This window comes from Sinocyclocheilus rhinocerous, unplaced genomic scaffold (assembly GCF_001515625.1).
Source record: "Sinocyclocheilus rhinocerous isolate Xijiao unplaced genomic scaffold, SAMN03320098_v1.1 scaffold688, whole genome shotgun sequence".
NCBI lineage: Eukaryota > Metazoa > Chordata > Actinopteri > Cypriniformes > Cyprinidae > Sinocyclocheilus > Sinocyclocheilus rhinocerous.
In genome coordinates, this window is record NW_015651641.1 from 599,091 (window position 1) to 617,804 (window position 18,714).

The following is an 18,714-nucleotide window of genomic DNA, read 5'->3' on the forward strand; positions in this document are numbered from 1 at the left end:
ATTAATGAGGAAAAAAAATTAACTTAAATGATTTTAGCAAATGGCTGCAATATAACAAAGAGTGAAAAATTTAAGGGGGTCTGAATACTTTCCGTACCCACTGTATATTTAAAAATTCAAAATGTCAACGTTTCCGTGCATTGGTGTGTCTTTTGAGAAAAATGTAAGGAAAGCATAAAAACTGCAGCTTTATTTTCTGAATCCTCTTTCCAATTACTGAAAACACAAAACAAGGGATTCAGGAGTGAAGCAGATACGCTGAGGGAGGGAGAGGGCCTCCGAATGTTTGCTCTCACCCCATTTTGGCCTTTATAGTTCCCAGTTACGAACAAACACACTGGGCCGTCTTCCTAAAAGCTCGGCACTCTGGGGGTTTCCAGAGGACATTGTTGACACTGTTTTTACGCAGGCAAGCGCTACAGCTTTATGAAATGCTGAATTGTGTTTTTTAATGAGAATTAGGTCTGTTGCCCGCGTTGACGCAGTTAGCCGTTAGCATTTAGCATCGTATAAATCTGGCTGGCTACACGTCAGTGCTAATGCTGCAGCTTCGTGTGAACATCTCCCTCATGGTGACTGAGCGGCTGAGGTTTAGTTTGTGGTAGTTGGGTAGCGGCGTCGGCAGCGGGGCGGGCAATGGAGTGAGCAGCCCCAAATCCTGTTGATGCACACTGCGGTAGCTAATGCGTTCGCCGCCATTTCGCAGGCCGTCTGGCTGGTGCAGGTAAAATGGCAGGTCGTAATGCGTACAGGACGGACAGTACGTCTGCGAGCGTGTCAGTTTTCGTGTCGGCGGGGGCGTGAAGAGGGCAGGCCCATTGGGGGTGGTTGCCGTTGGGACAGAGGCCGACAGGATGTTGTGGTTTGAATGCACCGGCGGCATACGAGACGTGACGGCGAAGTCAGGCTCCTCCTCCTCTGACTCCGACTCCTCCTTCTTACAGCAATAGTACTAGAGGGGTGTAATGAGAGAGTGTGTCAGCCTAGTATTTTAAATATAAATATAGCACAGATGCATTTTTGTACATTTTTAAATGCATTAAAAAGTCCAATAACAAAGTACTGACAGCATTTCACATATTTCACAAACTTACAAGTGTTTACAAATCTTTTTGATGTACATAGATTTATGAATACTAAATGAAATTGAACGCCAACACATTTACGTACACACACATTTTACATTATAACAGTTTGATTCTATTCTGTATGTTTTCTAAAAAGAAATCAGAACCGCTGTGACAGCAAATACACATTCAAAAGTTGGGATAACTAAGATTTTTTTTATGTTTTTCAAAGTAGTCTCTTATGCTCACCAAGGCTGCATTTATTTGATCAAAAATACAGTATAAATAGTAGTGCTAATACTGTGAAATATTATTATGATTTAAAATAAGTTTTCTATTGTAATATATATTAAAATGTCATTTATTCCTGAATTTTCAGCATCATTACTCCAGTCCTCAGTGTCACATGATCCTTCAGAAATCAATCTAATATGCTGATTTCCTGCCCAAAAAAAGCATTTATTATTATTATCATTGCTGAAAACAGTTGTGTATTAATTTTTTGATGAATAGAAAAGAAAGATCGAAAGAACAGCATTTATTAGAAATTGAACTTTTAAACTTTACTGTCATTTAATATGTGTCCTTGCTGAATAAAAGTATTAATAAATTTTTTTAAAAATCATACTTTTTCCAATAGTGAGTTTCGTACTTGAATTACACTACAAAGAGTGAAAATGCTTGCATCTGAATTTCATTTACACATAAATTTGGTCATTATTTTCCACTATGAGATTATGTTTGAATATGCAAATTGGTCATCCGACATGGCTGTCAATTTTAGTGCCAACCAGTTGTTTCAGTGTCAAATCAAACATGTAAAATCTAACAAACCATCGGAAAAACATGATGCGCCCTGACTTTTCAATTCTGACGCGACGTGTTAGTGTTTGTGACAAGCAGTCAATTCCTGTACAGAAAACACGAGATCTAACAGCAACTACAGAAATAGAAGAGGATGTCACTGCTTCCTAAGAGAAGAGGAGGTACTAAAACACAGCATTATACCTGTAAGACAAATACGACAGTACTCCAACAGAGAAAAGCACACAGAAACCCAACAGCTCACCTGCAGCCTACAGTAACACAGTACAGCGATAATGCACAGTAAGATTACTGTAGCTAGAATTCCACCTGTGATTACCACTGTCCCGGCTGTCATTCGAAAGGCTCTCCATCAACACCCTAAAAAACAAAAGCAAAGAGAGAAAGGCATTATGTTAACAAGAAACATCTATATAAATATTGTTTATGATGAAAGGTAACCCTCCATACGACCACTGTGTGTGCGACTGAACTCCATTAGCTTCAATCAAATGTGCCGGAAGAATTTTATCGACATTTCAGCGTGATAAATGTTTCCCTGCACCTATGATTTGAATGCCAAAATCATCACCGCACAGGGATAAATGTGAATGGGCAGAACAAACGGGAGGAAAAGAGAGACTAAATAATGAAGGTCAGAAGGGGAAATGATGGAGAGATAACCTTGGACCAAGATGACTGATAAAAAACGACAACAGTCGATATAGAAGGTCAATAAACAAAGATGTGGATGATAAAGAAGAAAAGTATATTTTAAATGGATCTAGTCATCATTTGGCACAGTAAAAAGAAAACACTTCAATAGCACTTTTATACAGCACACTTTACAGTTTCATTCATATCTATATTCTGAACATTTTTACAGAGACATTTGTTCTAGGGGTGCTCCGATCGGGATTTTTGAGGCCGATCACCGATCACAGACAGCAGTATCTGCCGATACCGATCACCGATACCGATCTTTTTAAAGCCTTCTTTTTATCATTTATAACTATTTATTGTGATAATCCAATCAGGATTTTTAGACATTTATTCAGGGTCTGAATTTCATATTTGAAAATGGGGGGAATTCCCCTCTTAGGTGTCTCTTGTGAGAGGAGAAGCAGCTTTCACACAGGAGTTTACCGCAAACACAACATTTATCCATTATTTTGATTTCAAATCCAAACATTGTCACTGAAAATGCTTTTTCAGCATTGCAATTCTTTTTAAAAATAGACTCGGTGTGGAAACGATCTCTGCACTGCAGCAGACGCACCGCTCCTGAACACACTGCCGGACCGCAACCGTGTGCAGTGAACGCTTTATTAAGCTGTTAACATGAGCGCGGAAAAAATAAACACCACATACGCACTGCAAACGGAGTAATGTGCGATTATCGGCCGATAGTGATCGGTAGCCGATCAATTGGAGCACCCCTAGTTTGTTCACATATCAATCGCCTGGTTTATATAACATTTTATTACTAAAAACATGGTGAAATTTTTTTTTCTGTCTGTTGACAGTATTTTCTGATTTATGAATGATAAAAAAAAAACAATCCAAAAATATGTCATATAAAAATAAACAAATATTTTGAACCTGGCTTCATCCAATATTCAGATTTATGTTTTAAGAAAATGTATGCAAATTACTGCAGATTTAATGAGATATTTTGCCTATTTTGATACTTTGCATATTTAAACGTAACATTTCATTCTTAATGTACTGTAACTAATCAGCTGGGGAAGTATGGTGAAATCTGTAAAGTGAAAATTTTTTACCAGTCTTGACTTAATGCCATCACATTTACTTAATTTTACATTAGAACATTTTCGCTCTATTCTGTGTGATTTCTGCAGAGAAATCAGACTCACTATAACAGCAAATACACACACAAATCAGTTTGCACATTCTACTGTAGGGTGGGAAAATGCTTCAGGAGAAACTCAGGGTAAAACATCTTGTTCAATGAAAGAGCGATGCAAGACATATAAAAATAAACAAATATTTTGAACCTGGCTTCATCCAATATTCAGATATATGTTTTAAGAAAATGTATGCAAATTACTGCAGATTTAATGAGATATTTTGCCTATTTTGATACTTTGCATATTTAAACGTAACATTTCATTCTTAATGTACTGTAACTAATCAGCTGGGGAAGTATGGTGAAATCTGTAAAGTGAACATTTTTTACCAGAGTCTTGACTTAATGCCATCACATTTACTTAAGTTTACATTAGAACATTTTCGCTCTATTCTGTGTGATTTCTGCAGAGAAATCAGACTCACTATAACAGCAAATACACACACAAATCAGTTTGCACATTCTACTGTAGGGTGGGAAAATGCTTCAGGAGAAACTCAGGGTAAAACATCTTGTTCAATGAAAGAGCGATGCAAGAGGAAGTATGGTGAAATCTGTAAAGTGAAAATTTTTTACCAGTCTTGACTTAATGCCATCACATTTACTTAATTTTACATTAGAACATTTTCGCTCTATTCTGTGTGATTTCTGCAGAGAAATCAGACTCACTATAACAGCAAATACACACACAAATCAGTTTGCACATTCTACTGTAGGGTGGGAAAATGCTTCAGGAGAAACTCAGGGTAAAACATCTTGTTCAATGAAAGAGCGATGCAAGAGCAGCATTGTGATCACAATGACACTCCTGCTACTTCAGATTCAATCTGTAATATCTGTTTTAGCAGCCTAGATCCTTAATATTACTCTAACACCAACCAGGAGAGACAGATCAGAGCACAAAAAGGCCAACGTCCTCACCTTTAGAGCAAGCATGAGCACCATTCAGGAATGAAATGACAATTGCTTTTAAAACACCCGCCAGGATCCACATGAGGCATTTGCCTACAGAGCCCCAGACCAGCAGGGGGCCCTGATGAGCTGTACTCCAACTGTAGCCTCTTATAAAATGATTGGTAACACTATACAATAAGGTTCCCTAAGTTAATATGAAAATGGCTTTGTATTTATATTTGGGGCTCCTTGGCATCATAAAGCTGACTCCACAAGACGTACCGTTTTTGGAGATGCTCTAGTATTCTAGCCACTATTTGGCTCTTGCCAAAGTCACTCAGATCTTTTCGCTTGCTCATTTAACCTGCTTCAAACACATGAAATTCAAGAACTGGCTGTTGACTTGCCTAATATATCACACCCCTTGAAAGCTGTTATTGTAACAATGCAATCAATGCTATTCACTTCACCTGTTAGTGGTTTTAATGTGGTTTTAAATCAGTGTATGGGAAAATAGCTCTACTTGACCTCAGGTCAACCACTCAGTTTGTTTAGACATGTAATAGAATGAAAGGCAGCTTTTGGGAGAGACTGCTCAATGAATGGCTGGAAACTGGTGAGGTTACATGAGTATTAATATGTAATGCCCTTTCTGTGGTGCCGGGCAAGGTCAATTGACCCATATGCCTTAGTCAAATGTCACTGTCCTTTGAGAAATGAACATTTAGCCTTACTATTATTGGCTTACTGACTAGAATGAAATGCAACTGTTATTGTCACATTAACTGAAACTGCATGGGTTGCTTTTTAGTTTTAAGCATGCTTTGCGTATAGGAATGAATTGGAAGAGTAAATGTAGAAATTACATTTTATTTTTTTAAATTATTTATTTATTATTTTTGAGTAAAGCCAAAAAACCTGTTAAACATTCAATTATAACAGAAAAACTGAAATAATATTTTAAAAACCTATTAACGGTTTTAAAACTGTAATAAAATACTATAATAAAACACTGAAATAGTTTTTTTTACATAATATTTTAATAGTATGTAAAATGTACTTGAATAATAGTAGTTTTTTTTACTTCAAAAATCATGTTTTACAGTGTAACTGGGCTAATTGTCTTAAAGAATTGAGTAAACTCAAAAAGTATGTACTTTTATGGATTTTACTTAATTCCATGTGTGAAATTTACTTGAAAAATCGGTAACACTTACTAATAAGGTATTAGTTAACTACTTAATTAACATGAACTAAGCATGAACAATACTTCTACAGCATTTATTAATCTTTATTATCTTTATTATTTATAAAATGTATTAATCTTGTTAATGTTAATTTCAACGTTTATTAACACATTATTAAAATCAAAAGTTGTGCTTGTTAACATTAGTTAATGCACTGTGAATTAACATGAACTAACAATGAACGACTGTATTTTCATTAACTAACATTAACAAAGATTAATAAATACTGTAATAAATGTATTGTTCCTCGTTTGTTCATGTTAATTAATCCATTAACTAACATGAACTAATGGAACCTTATTGTAAAGTGTTACCAAAAAATCTGAGTGCAAATACTTGCAAAAGAAAATGAGCAAATTTTACTTTTTTTCTTCTTCTGTGAATTAATTCAGACTGAAGGTTTGAAAAATGATGCATAAGAAAACTCCTCTAACATCTGTAAGGTATAACGCTTAAATAAGTCTAGCTGTAATGGCGTGTAATTCACGTGTGAAGCGACAAAAGCAAAGTAATCTTGTGTAATGCCAATAAAGTGTAATGAGCTTCATCTATCTTCTTTTCTCCACTGGGTGCTCTTTAGACATGGACCTCCATCAAGCTCCTAGTTGAATTTAGCTCCAAGATTATTAAAGGGGTCATATGATGCGATTTCAATTTTTCCTTTCTCTTTGGAGTGTTACAAGCTCTTGGTGCATAAAGTACTGAGGGCAGGAAACAAAATGTTAGTTCCTGTACTCTTCTCTAATAATAGGGTCCTGTCGGGATGAGAAAACACACACACCGATCTCATTTCCTCTTCAACCGCCTTGATTTAAAGAATATTTGACTGTCTGTGGGATTCTAGTCATTTTGTGTTTTATTTTGACAGGCATCTGTCTCAGCCAATCAGCTGAGCTGTCCTCGAGTAGTCTGTACCTGCTCTCAAAAATCAAATTAGGCCTTCGTAATCTGATTCGTCTAGTGGCCGAAGGCAATCAATCGATCTGGGTTGGAAATGAAACAGTGCTGTTGGTTTTCATTTGATTGCGAAAAAAAACAGCCAGAAGCGAACATCAATAATGCGTCATAGCTCATTGTTGATATAATCAATCAGTTCATACATACAGTGACTTGAAAATACATTTATATGATCACAATGTTCTTAATTTCTGAATTAAAAAGCCTTTTTGATATTTTCTGGGGCATAAAGTAAAAATTTCAGGGTATGCATCTGTCCTGATATCATAATAAAAAAAAATCCTCAAATCCTAACATCAAAAAAAAAAACTAATAAAAATAAATAAATACAATTCATGAAAAAGAAAGAAATTCTTCAAAAGAAAACCATTTTAAGTAGTTTGGGACAGTCTTTGATTATTATTTTTTAAGTGTTCAGTTGTTTAATATTTAAAATTAAGAACGCTTTGGTCATGTGGTGCGACCAACATGCAGAAAATAACAGGAAATGAAGACTACCCTCAGCAGACCCTCATGACTGTACGTCAAGGACAATAAGTCTTTAAAATAATTAGAATTTTTTATGACAACACCGTATAATTTGACAAAGATTTCCATTTCAAATAAATGCTGTTCTTTTGAACCTGAATTTTTTTTAACTCTGATTCCACAACAAGCAGCAGCACTACTGTTTTCAACATTGATAATAATAAGAAATGTTTCTTGAGCAGCAAATCAGCATATTAGCATGATTTCTGAAGGTTCATGTGACACTGAAGAGTGGAGTAATGATGCTGAAAATTCAGCTTTACATCACAGGAATAAATAACATTTGAACATATATTACAATAGAATAATAATTTCAGTTATTTTAAAATTGTAATAATATTTCCCAATATTACTGATTTTCGGTAAAAGAGACTTACTTCAAAAACATTTTAAAAAATCTTACGACCACAAATGTTTGAACTGTAGTGTATCAATAAATAATTTATACATAAATATAATTATGATTATATATTTAACTAATTATATAAAATTATGATTAAGATTTGTACACTCACATGATTTCGAGATGCCTGATATGTTGTAATGCTTGATTTTCTCTTAAAAATGATGTAAAAGTTTTTCAAAATCAACTAGATGCTTAAATCGTTTTATTTTCTTTATTGTACATACTCTTATTTGTCATTGACCCTGCTACTGACTGTCACAACTGCTGCTGTGGAGGAACGAAGGAGCGCGGAGACGAAGGAGTTGAAGGAAAACAGTCTTTAATAGTCCAAACTGGGGGAAAACACAGGGTAGCCAGGAGACACACACACGTAGCATCAGGATAATACGTTTAACACAGCACGCTAGCCACAGGAAACACTGGGCTTAAGTATACGACTAAACGAGGGGATGACGAGACACACCTGGGCTGTGTCCGAAATCGCCCCCTATACCCTCATTCACTATTCCCTACATTAGGTCACTAATTCAGTTCACTAGAAGGAGTGAATGAAACGAGTAGTGAATTCGGACACTGAGTGCACCGGAAGGAATGCCGCTTTTGCATAGTTTGTGCTTGCTGTTTATTAATCATTTGAAACTAGCAAACTAGCAGCTCCAGTAGTAAGATTAAAGGATTTATCTTGAACTCTGTCACGGAAATTATGTATAAACCCTAATCAAACAATTTAATAATCAATTTACAATGAATTTATACCCGTGTTGTACATTATGCTGTACGCCATGGATGAGCGCTTTGTAAAAATGAACGGATTGATTAATCAGCTGCGGGCGCCATCTTCTGGCGAGATGCGCGAATTCATTCGGCGCGTGACTCTCACGGTGCATTATGGGCATTCTCTAGCCGTTGAGCGTGCACCAGTTGTACACTCGTTTTTGCAGTGCATTGTGGGATTGAATGAGTGCACTCGAGAAGGTCCACTATGGTTTCGGACACCACTAAAAATGGCTGTTCCCTCAAATAGTGCCCTATTTAAGGGTATAGGGGGCGTTTTCGGACACAGCCCTGGACTCAATGAAACACAACAGGAACAGGAACAGGAAGGAAACCAAATATGGGCATGTCACACACAAGGGAAAACTAGGTCATGGAAGGCACATGGGGAGAAAAACAACAGACAGTCCATATGTTTATGACTTTAACCTATGAAGATCAGTAATACTGGGACCCATTGATTAAAAAGGTCAACTGAATATTTTTTTTTTTTTTTTTTACATGAGCAGAGACTCAAGCGTGTAACCTATGCAAAACCCAGCATTTACGCACAGCGCTCATGTGCACACGTAACTGTAATTCAATGACGTCAAACATCCATTAGCTTGCTGCAGTCTACCTCACAATCCTCCCATGGGGATCGCTAAATTAGATCACGCTATGAAGAATATGTTGCCATATCACAACATATTCATCACGTGTAGCTTTAATTACATGATGTGTGCAAACACACACTCAGAACACAGATACACACAGCCGACCACAGACAAATCACTTGCAGGCAGATACTTGTATGCAACAGTCAAAGTTTAAGAAATTTTAACTCAAAATACATTTTTCAGATAAAAATATTTAAAATATTTATCTTAAAAATATTTAAGAAACTGTAACATATCAGAATCCCATGTATCAGAATCACACAGGTTTAATCATATTTAATGTCCCGTAAAAACACATCTGCTCTCATATGATGAGATGCATCAATCTTGTTGGAAGAAAAAAAAAATATGACAGCAAAATCAATGACACCATACAGTATGTGACAAATCATATGCTTAAAAATATATTGCATATTTGTGAGTGTTTTTCAAAGTGTTGTATTTGTACTGATACCAGACTAATCATTCCCTTGTTATGAAAAATCATATCTCTTGGTTCATATCCAAAGCATCAAGATCCCCTTCAAAAAATCCAAAGAAATTAATTCCCATTTTTTTAGTCAATAAATTATGGAAAATAGACATTTTTACATGATTATGTTGTATATAAAATAATTTGAGGTAGAAATTCCACCAAAAATAACTCTATCATGTATATCAGCATATTATGACATTCAATATTCAATATTTGACATTCAAGTCTTTTGTTTTCTCATTGTGATGAATAAAAGCATTCACAAGGATTTTTTTCCTGTTCTAATCTAAAGGTAATTCCTCTTTCATTCCCTCCTGAAAAGGAAGTACACTTCAGCATACTTTTAAAAACAGTCTTTATTACAAAATAATATACTTTAAAAGAATATACTTTTGATAGTAATGTTTTAGGTCACTTAATTGCATGTTAATTACAATTATCATTTAAATTGATATCAAATGCACATTTATATCTTATTTATTTAATTACACCTTTATATGTAGTTTCATAATTACTTTAATATTATATTGTCTGAAAGTACAGATTTTTTTGCAACACTGAACAATAAGGTTTCATTTGTTAACATAAGTTAAGTACATTAGACCAGTGTTTCCCAACCGGGCTGCCGTCTGTCGAGAGCAGGGGTGCCGCGACTAAAGAAACGTTGGGAAACACTGCATTAGACAACATTGAATTAACAATGAAAAATACTTATATGCATTTATTAACCTTAGCAAATGTTAATCTCAACATTTACTAAACATTTTTAAATCAAAAGTTGTATCTGGTAATATTAGTTAATGCACTGTGATGTCAAAGTAACATTAACAAACTCTATTAAAGGGGTCATATGATGCTGCTAAAAAGAACATTATTTCTGATTTGTTTTTAAATATACAAGATTTAAAGTTCACATTCAATCAATTAAGCAATTAATAAATTAACTTTAATTAAGCACACTCCTTTTTCACAAGGGTGTTCTTTTACTATTTTCCTTGTTTACCATCTTACTTTCTTGCAAGCAACTTCATGAAATCACTTTCCTGTGACACTGCAGTATTTTCAAGTGGAGGTCAAAGGTGCATTGAAGCCCTGGTGTGAAATGTGTGAAAGGGACTTAACAACTCCTGACACAGAAGTTTGCACATTTCTCTGTGGTGTGCCATGGGAAATAATGAAAAGACATTTTCCACTGATGCATAGTAGGGCCCACAGGCAAGTCCATTCATGTGACAGCATAATAACACAACCTGACAGCGCACATGAATGTGGAAACATAAACCTGCAACAAAGGTCGTTCATTTCTGCACACGCGATAAGATTGTGACTCCATCCATTGTAACTCGATACAGCATCAAGTACACTTCCAGAAGAATACATCTGGATTGCATGCACAAAGAGCTTTGAATATGGATGTGCCACCCTGCTGACAAGATCACCTTAGACCTGCATACATTTCCATGCCGGCTCAGGCTTGTTTATGCTAGTTAATGCCTGTTTGGTGCTGAAAATTCTCATGTTGTGAAACAGTGAAAGTGTAGCTGGTGAAGCTTATCAAGCAGAATGGTCGGTCTGATGAGCTGTTTGACTAAGATAATCTTGCTGGTAAGGCTATTTAAGAGGTGTGATGTGACACTAGCACCAGCATTAAAAATAAATAAATAAATAAATACAAATAATAATAATAAAAAAATAATTCTGTAGGCCACATTATATAATACAAAGATTCTACTTCAGATGTGTATACATATTATCCAAATGAGAAATTGCTGCTTATCTTTGAACCACCACAACTTTGATATGACTTCGATATAACCTTGTTTCAGAGGTAAAAACCTTAATTGTCTAAAAACCTTATTGTTATATGTGGCATATAGCCCACCTTATTTGATCGTATGCTATTAGAATTGAATTGTCTGTTCCTGTTAACATTTGTTGTGTTGTGTCACATTTGTTAGCTTGCTATACCTGTGTATTGTATTATTTACGTTAACATATATATTTGTGTATGTTATTATTGTTAGCATGTTGTTAATATTATCTTAGCATGTTAGTATGTTGTGACAGTATGTGTATGTTAGCATGTTGTTACCATATGTTCAGGTTAGCAATATGTATGCTAGCATGTTTTTACAGTATGTTTAGGTTAGAAACATGTTAGCATGCTGTTACAGATATGTTTAGGTTAGCAGTATGTAGCATGCTGTTACAATATGTGTGTTTGAAGTGTGTATGTTATCATGTTGTTACAGTATTTGTATGTTAGTAGTATGTTGTTACAGTATATGTATGTTCGCAGTGTGTATATTAGCATGCTGTTACAGTGTTAGCAGTGTATGTGAAGTGAAGTGAAAAGTGATGTGACGTGTGGCCAAGTATGGTGTCCCATACTTGGAATTTGTGCTCTGCATTTAACCCATCCAATGCACACACACAGCAGTGGTGGGCAGCCATTTTTGCTGTGGCGCCCGGGGAGCAGTTGGGGGTTCGGTGTCTTGCTCAAGGGTCTCTCCCCAATCGTGGTATTGAGGGTGGAAGAGGGCGCTGGTCATTCACTCCCCCCACCGACAATTCCTTCCGGTACCAAGACTCAAACCTGTGAACATTGGGTTACAAATCCGACTCTCTAACCATTAGGCCACGACTGCCCCCATGTCATGCTGTTACAGCATGTGTAAGTTAACTGTGTGTATGTTATCCTGCTTTTACAGTATGTGTATGCTACCAGTATGTATGTTAGCATGCTGTTACAGTATGTGTATGTTAGCAGTATGTTAGCATGTTTGTACATTATGTGTGTGTATGTTAGCATGTTGTTTGTTACAGTGTGTGTTAGCAGTATATGTCATGTTGTTACAGTATGTGTAAGTTAATTCTGTATGTTATCATGCTTTTACAGAATGTGTATGTTAGCAGTATGTATGTTAGCATTTTATATTACGCGTAAGCTAGCATTATAGTATGTGTATGTTAGCATAATGTTATCATGTTATATGTAACAGTATGTATGTTAGCATGTTATATGTTAGCAGTATGTATGTTAGCATAGTTATGTTTGTTAGCATTATGTATTAGTGAGAATGTCACTACAAAGTACACCATTAAATAAACTTACATAATTCATACAGTACTGTCATTAAAAATCAAACTTCAAAATCCTTTGGCCATTAAACACACCCAATATTTGAAGATAACTGATGATTATCTGAAAATATATATATATATACCTGCAGCAGAATTATGTGAAACAGCAACTACAGAGAGACATTTTGCATGAAAAAAACAACAGTAGAGAGCAACGTTTCCATTAAATGTGTTTTGTAATTTTTGCAACGTTTTTCTGGAATATAATTATTCATTAACTGTCTGAAATCTTACCAAACACTACATACAATTGAACACATCAATGACACCAACAAAGGGTTTGCTAACAGATTAAATTTTTTATCAGTCATGTCAGCCTTAACAGGAAGACAAACTATTTTACCCTTGACCAAGCCTGTGTGTAAATAACTAACAGGCTCAAGCTGCTTTAAAATGTGCAGTAAGTGCAATAAAACTCTCGAAGAGCGAATATAGTGTAACTTAGCTAAACCTTTTGCACACTCTGCAGTCAAAATTAAATTTCTTTCATTTCAAAGAGATAAAAGGATGAAGAAACCTTATAGAGTGATTAAATCCATGTTCAGACAAACACACTTGGCCTGAAGAGTATAAAATATATAGAGACTGAAGAACAATTTTATATAGACCAAAATAATTAAATAGCCTATAATGTGCTAATAGAGTCTTGAAACCATCATACATCAACAAGCAAAAAAAAAAAGCATAATGCTTACAGTAAACAAACACACTATAGGCCTTAAGGTTACCAGGCATATCAATATATAACTTCCCTTTGAGGGACGTTTGGTTTAGGACTAAATGTGGCAGTTAAACCTTATAGAGTGATTAAATCCATGTTCAGACAAACACACTTGGCCTGAAGAGTATAAAATATATAGAGACTGAAGAACAATTTTATATAGGCCAAAATAATTAAATAGCCTATAATGTGCTAATAGAGTCTTGAAAAAAAAAGCATATTGCTTACAGTAAACAAACACACTATAGGCCTAAACGTTACCAGGCATATCAATATATCACTTCCCTTTGAGGGACGTTTGGTTTAGGACTAAATGTGGCAGTTCATTTTTCATACCATATTAATTCCATGACTAAGTCTTCATACGCTGACTGTGAAGAATAAAAAGCCTATTCTCATTTCTAAGTCACACATCAAACTCAGTAAAAGCACTTCAAGATGAATAATATGAAACATGGCAGTGCCATATGCACCCCGCATAATCTTTCTATTTGTGGTTCGTGACAAATAAAGCGTTACCCTTGGCAACACCATGGCTACTGCACAGGCCTATTTGAGTGATCCATAGTGTGTGTGTGTGTGTGTTGAGGGATGAAGCATGCAGGTATGCCACTGGATAATTCATTCCCACACTAATGAAGGGCCATGAACACAGGTTATTTCCTCATGAGTCTATAAAGGACTGATGTTAAACCCGCACTGATACAAATATACGATGGCAGGGAAGTGTATTCCCTTACCCAAGTACACAAACACTGCTTTTTCTAATGTGCAGAATATCTCTGGTATCACAAACACATGCATACAGGAAGTAAACTGATTGCAATGGACAGCTTGGATTTAAATTGCATTGAATATGCAGAAATGCATACCTCAGATAAACAAACCCAAAGCGGGTGCGCTCGAATGCCAATGTGGTCTGATTTAATGTTTCATATGGGCCTGCTGGATGATCTTTCAAGATGCAAAGTTTGCAGTCGGGAAAGGGAGAGTGTAAAATGTAAACAGGAAGTGCCTGAGGACAAACTAGAAAAAAATCATTAAACAGAAGGGCTGATTTTCTTCTCCATTGTCTGCCCATATATGGATGTTTGAGATTAGCCCACATTTCATGATGTATAATTCAATTTAATTTAAATTTTTTGACAAGTGAGTTTTGCGAGTAAACATCACTCATGTTGTCTTGTAAAATGTAAAAATGTATGAATTCTCAATAATATAGCAAAGCATTGATTTAAAAGTTGTATTTCTGTCATTTCACAAGAAATTAGTTTTTCGGTATCATAAATATGTAAATATATATATATATATGTAAAAATTTTAAATATATATTGTGGTAGTATTGCAAATAATATGAAAATTAGTCACAATTATGATTACATTTGCAACGATTACGCAATCCTATAAAAAGTGGATTACAGCATTATATTAATATTTAAGTTGTATCAAAGGTTATAATTTGCAGTGTGTTTGTAGCTGGATTTACTCAAAGCGACACTACACTACACAGTTCTACACTTCACGTAAATCGTCTCATTACAGCCAGTGAAGTGTAGACATGACGTAAAAAAAGACATTTATTATGCAATGCTTCATTGATTTTTTCTTTGCAGAAATTTTCACGATAATGTAGAGTGTCAATTTTCAGAGAGCCGAATTTAAATGCGGGAATGAATAATCCATGTGAGAGTCACTGATGAATTTGCTATGAGTATGACTAACATAGCAATAAACAAAAACATTTTGGTGTCTCAAGACTCTGAACAAGAAACATGGATCCAACAGTTTAACCTGTTTGGTGTTCGCTATTTTTGATCAAAATAATTAGTAACCAAAGTTGCATTATTTCTGCTGTATAATAAAGCGCCCTATGGAGCAGTTTAGATGTGTAATCTACATGCAGAAACTTCTATTCATCAACGTTAATAATCGCAATTAATCGAAAATGATGATTTTTGTCATAATCGTGGAGCTCTAATTCATGATAGGCCTATATAGTATCACTTCGGCACAAATAACAGGTAGTAGGGCTGTGTATCACCAGCAAAGTCACGATACGATACGTATGGAAGAGTTCTAAACTAATGCGCTGTCTTCATTGTATCTCACGCACACACGTTTAGTCAGTCACGCTGCGCGCGCGCACAGACATTCTTCTTCGCGTTTAGAAAAACTTTTTAGCGCTGCCCGGCAATTTTATCAATAAAATAGTTTAATCGCTGAAGAGCTCAATTATCTTTCTCTACAAGGAGCTGGTAACATCATCGTTTCTAAAGCAATTAAAGCCACAGCTTCGCTGTTAATAGAGAAACGTGGCAAAACGGAGGTAATTCATACATACACAATCCTCCACCCCCCCTCTCTCTCATAAATGAACACTCGATAAATCACACTTTTCTGAGAATAGAATATTAAAGTGAAGATCTGTGAAGTGAAGAAGAGGACCTCAGATGATGCCAACACAGAAACAACTTACAGAACTACCACATTTTGCTATAAGTTTGATTGCATCATATAATAATTGCTGTTAATAGTGTTCATCGTCTGTTTTATTACGTCTTAAATTGATTTTTCCGTACATTTCTGCCATATGTACATTAACTGACAGTCACCACTGATAAGCTACCACTAAATTTTGTAGAAACTTAATTTGCTGTAAAGTTGCTTTGCAACGATTTGTATCGTGAAAAGCGCTGTACAAATAAACTTGAATTGAATTGAATTGAAAGATCGCTAAACTGCAAGCTAACCGGTGTTTTCCAGAAAGCAAGCACGTTTATCCACAGTGGAGAGAGAGCGCGTGCACATGGTTGCCAGGTTGACAAAGATAAGTAGCACGTTTACCAGATATTTCCGTATTGCGCAAGTGGGAAGCTCTGTTTCGGGGATTACGTCTCTTTATATCAGGCAACCCAGTTGTGTTCCTCTGCGGCCAGATTAAACCTTGTAGTCTATATATTTTGCTCTATTCATAATTTTTTAGAAACCTCGCACTTTTTAACCTACTCCATTTTAAACAGTGTTCTTGTATTCAAATTAATACAAATTACCATTGTAACGCACGATGTATCGAACACAGCACTAACAGGTAGTCTGCACTGTAAAAAAAATTATGTAGTTTTTACAAAATAATTTTGGCAGCTGTGGTTGCCAGAATAATTTTGTAAAAAATACAGAAAAACTGTAAACACATTTACGGCCAAAAACTGTAAATTTTACAGTATAAAACTGTAATTTACAAACAAGAAAATTTGAATGTAAACCAGTAAATTCAACAATGCACACTGCTATTAAAATCTGTTTTGTACCTTTAACATACTGACAACCGCCATAATAATGCAGGTGGTAAAAGAGAAAGCCACATGAAGAATCAAAGCTCATCACAAGAAGCTTCGCCACAAGCAGAAGTATGTACAAATATATAGAAGGTGCACAGAGTCATTCATGGAAACACAAAACACCATCATGGTAACACACATGATACTTAAATAATGCATTAAACTTTCATTAAACAACAGAAGATGTAACATAAAGCCCAAATATACATAACTAATAACAAAAACTATTAAAAAAACATGATTATTTAAACAAAATACTTTCAAATGTGGAGTGTCATGCAGGGAATTCTGGGAATATCAGTTTACAGTTTTTGACTGTAAATTATACATTTATTTGTTATTGTTACTTCTAAAAACTGTAAAATTAACAGCATTTTACTGTAAAATTACATGAAATGTCTGGTTAGATATTTTACAGTTTTTCCCTGTATATAGTACGGGAACTTACTGTTAACCTATTAACAGTTTTCTTCCGTAGCGTTTTTACAAAATTTTACAGTTAAAATTACACTTATTTTTTACAGTGTGTCCATCCAGGTCATCATGACCTATACCATCTAAAGAGATGAAATCTTTCAAGGGCACTCAAAGTGGCATCTTGTCACCATGGAAACGGCAAACAGGTATGCTGCTTGAGCATGTCTCACTCACACAATACAGTGATTCATGCTCATACAAATTAATGGTTAAAATGGCTTCTGCTGTAAATTGCAGGTGTTCTGAATTGGGGTTCATCCATTTGTGACCCGTGTCCTTCAGGCATAATTACTGTCTATATATCATCAACTCAAGCTTAAAGTTACATTAATTAGATACTGCAAAGTATAAATTCACTACATGGCCAACAGCTGTTGTTTTTAAATGTGCTTTATAAATAAATATGACTGACTGACTGACTGACATAGCATAAAAATAAATGTTTGCATAAGATTTACTCATGGAACAGTGATGGTCACTTCTATCATGCAGGCACTGAGAGTTATACTGATTTACATTTACCTTTTTATGGATTTTTTCCCCCCTTGATTGTGGTATCAACTATTTCAGATGTAACTGCTCCTAAATGACACTTAACAACAAAATTAATTGTATGGTCGTTTTACAAGTGAGTCAGGTGTTCTCATCCTTTCTGAGTGGGTAGTTCTTGACCAGAAAAAGTCAATATAATGGCAATTATAAGAAAAGTATGCCAACAGACACGAAAATGTCAAATACCTGGGTAAGTTGCACTATAAACTGACAAATAATATAAATACTATTAAATAACTAATTCCCACATTAATTTACCAAATTTTAAATCCAGAACACTTTAGCATACATATATCAGGTTTTTCATTGGTAATCAGCACTCCCTGAAGAAAATGTCAATATCCAGGTCATTTCAAACCATCAAATTCTATTTTGTAAGAGCTAAATGTGGAACAGACGATTCATTCGCTGACACTCCAGTCATGTCATATACATGTCAGGGTGCCTGAGTCATCTTCTAGCTGAGGAGCACTTCCCATCCCAATGTACTCTTTAAAATATATATTTATAACTATATTACTTAATAGTTCAGGTGTTTGACTATAAATAATTCTCATATAAGGCAAATCAATGATAATACATTAATCAAAATGAATTCATGTACATGCAAAATTTTGTAATTTTTATTTTATATAAAAATGCAGATGAATGTCTTTGACTTTTGCATCACATCTTGCTAATTTTCAGCCTCTCACAACATGTGCACTTTTAAGACACTGTGTCAAGTCAAAAACAGTCTTTAAAACAAAAAAATGACCCCTTTAAAACAAAAAAAATTTATAAAGAAAAAAATAAATATAT

General features: G+C 35.1%; 1 protein-coding gene across 1 annotated transcript in view; it reads right to left on the reverse strand.

Annotated features, from left to right (window-relative positions):
- Nucleotides 1-90: 90 nt before the first annotated feature.
- LOC107713289 (protein FAM163B-like) overlaps nt 91-18,714 on the reverse strand; it is a 22,257-nt gene continuing 3,633 nt past the window's right edge. Inside the window, exons 2-3 of the mRNA XM_016518747.1 lie at nt 2,137-2,252; nt 91-952 (exon numbers count right to left, since the gene is read on the reverse strand). Of these exons, the coding sequence (XP_016374233.1) occupies nt 524-952; nt 2,137-2,229 (522 nt within the window). The 5' untranslated portion in view covers nt 2,230-2,252 and the 3' untranslated portion in view covers nt 91-523. The remainder of the gene's footprint in view (nt 953-2,136; nt 2,253-18,714) is intronic.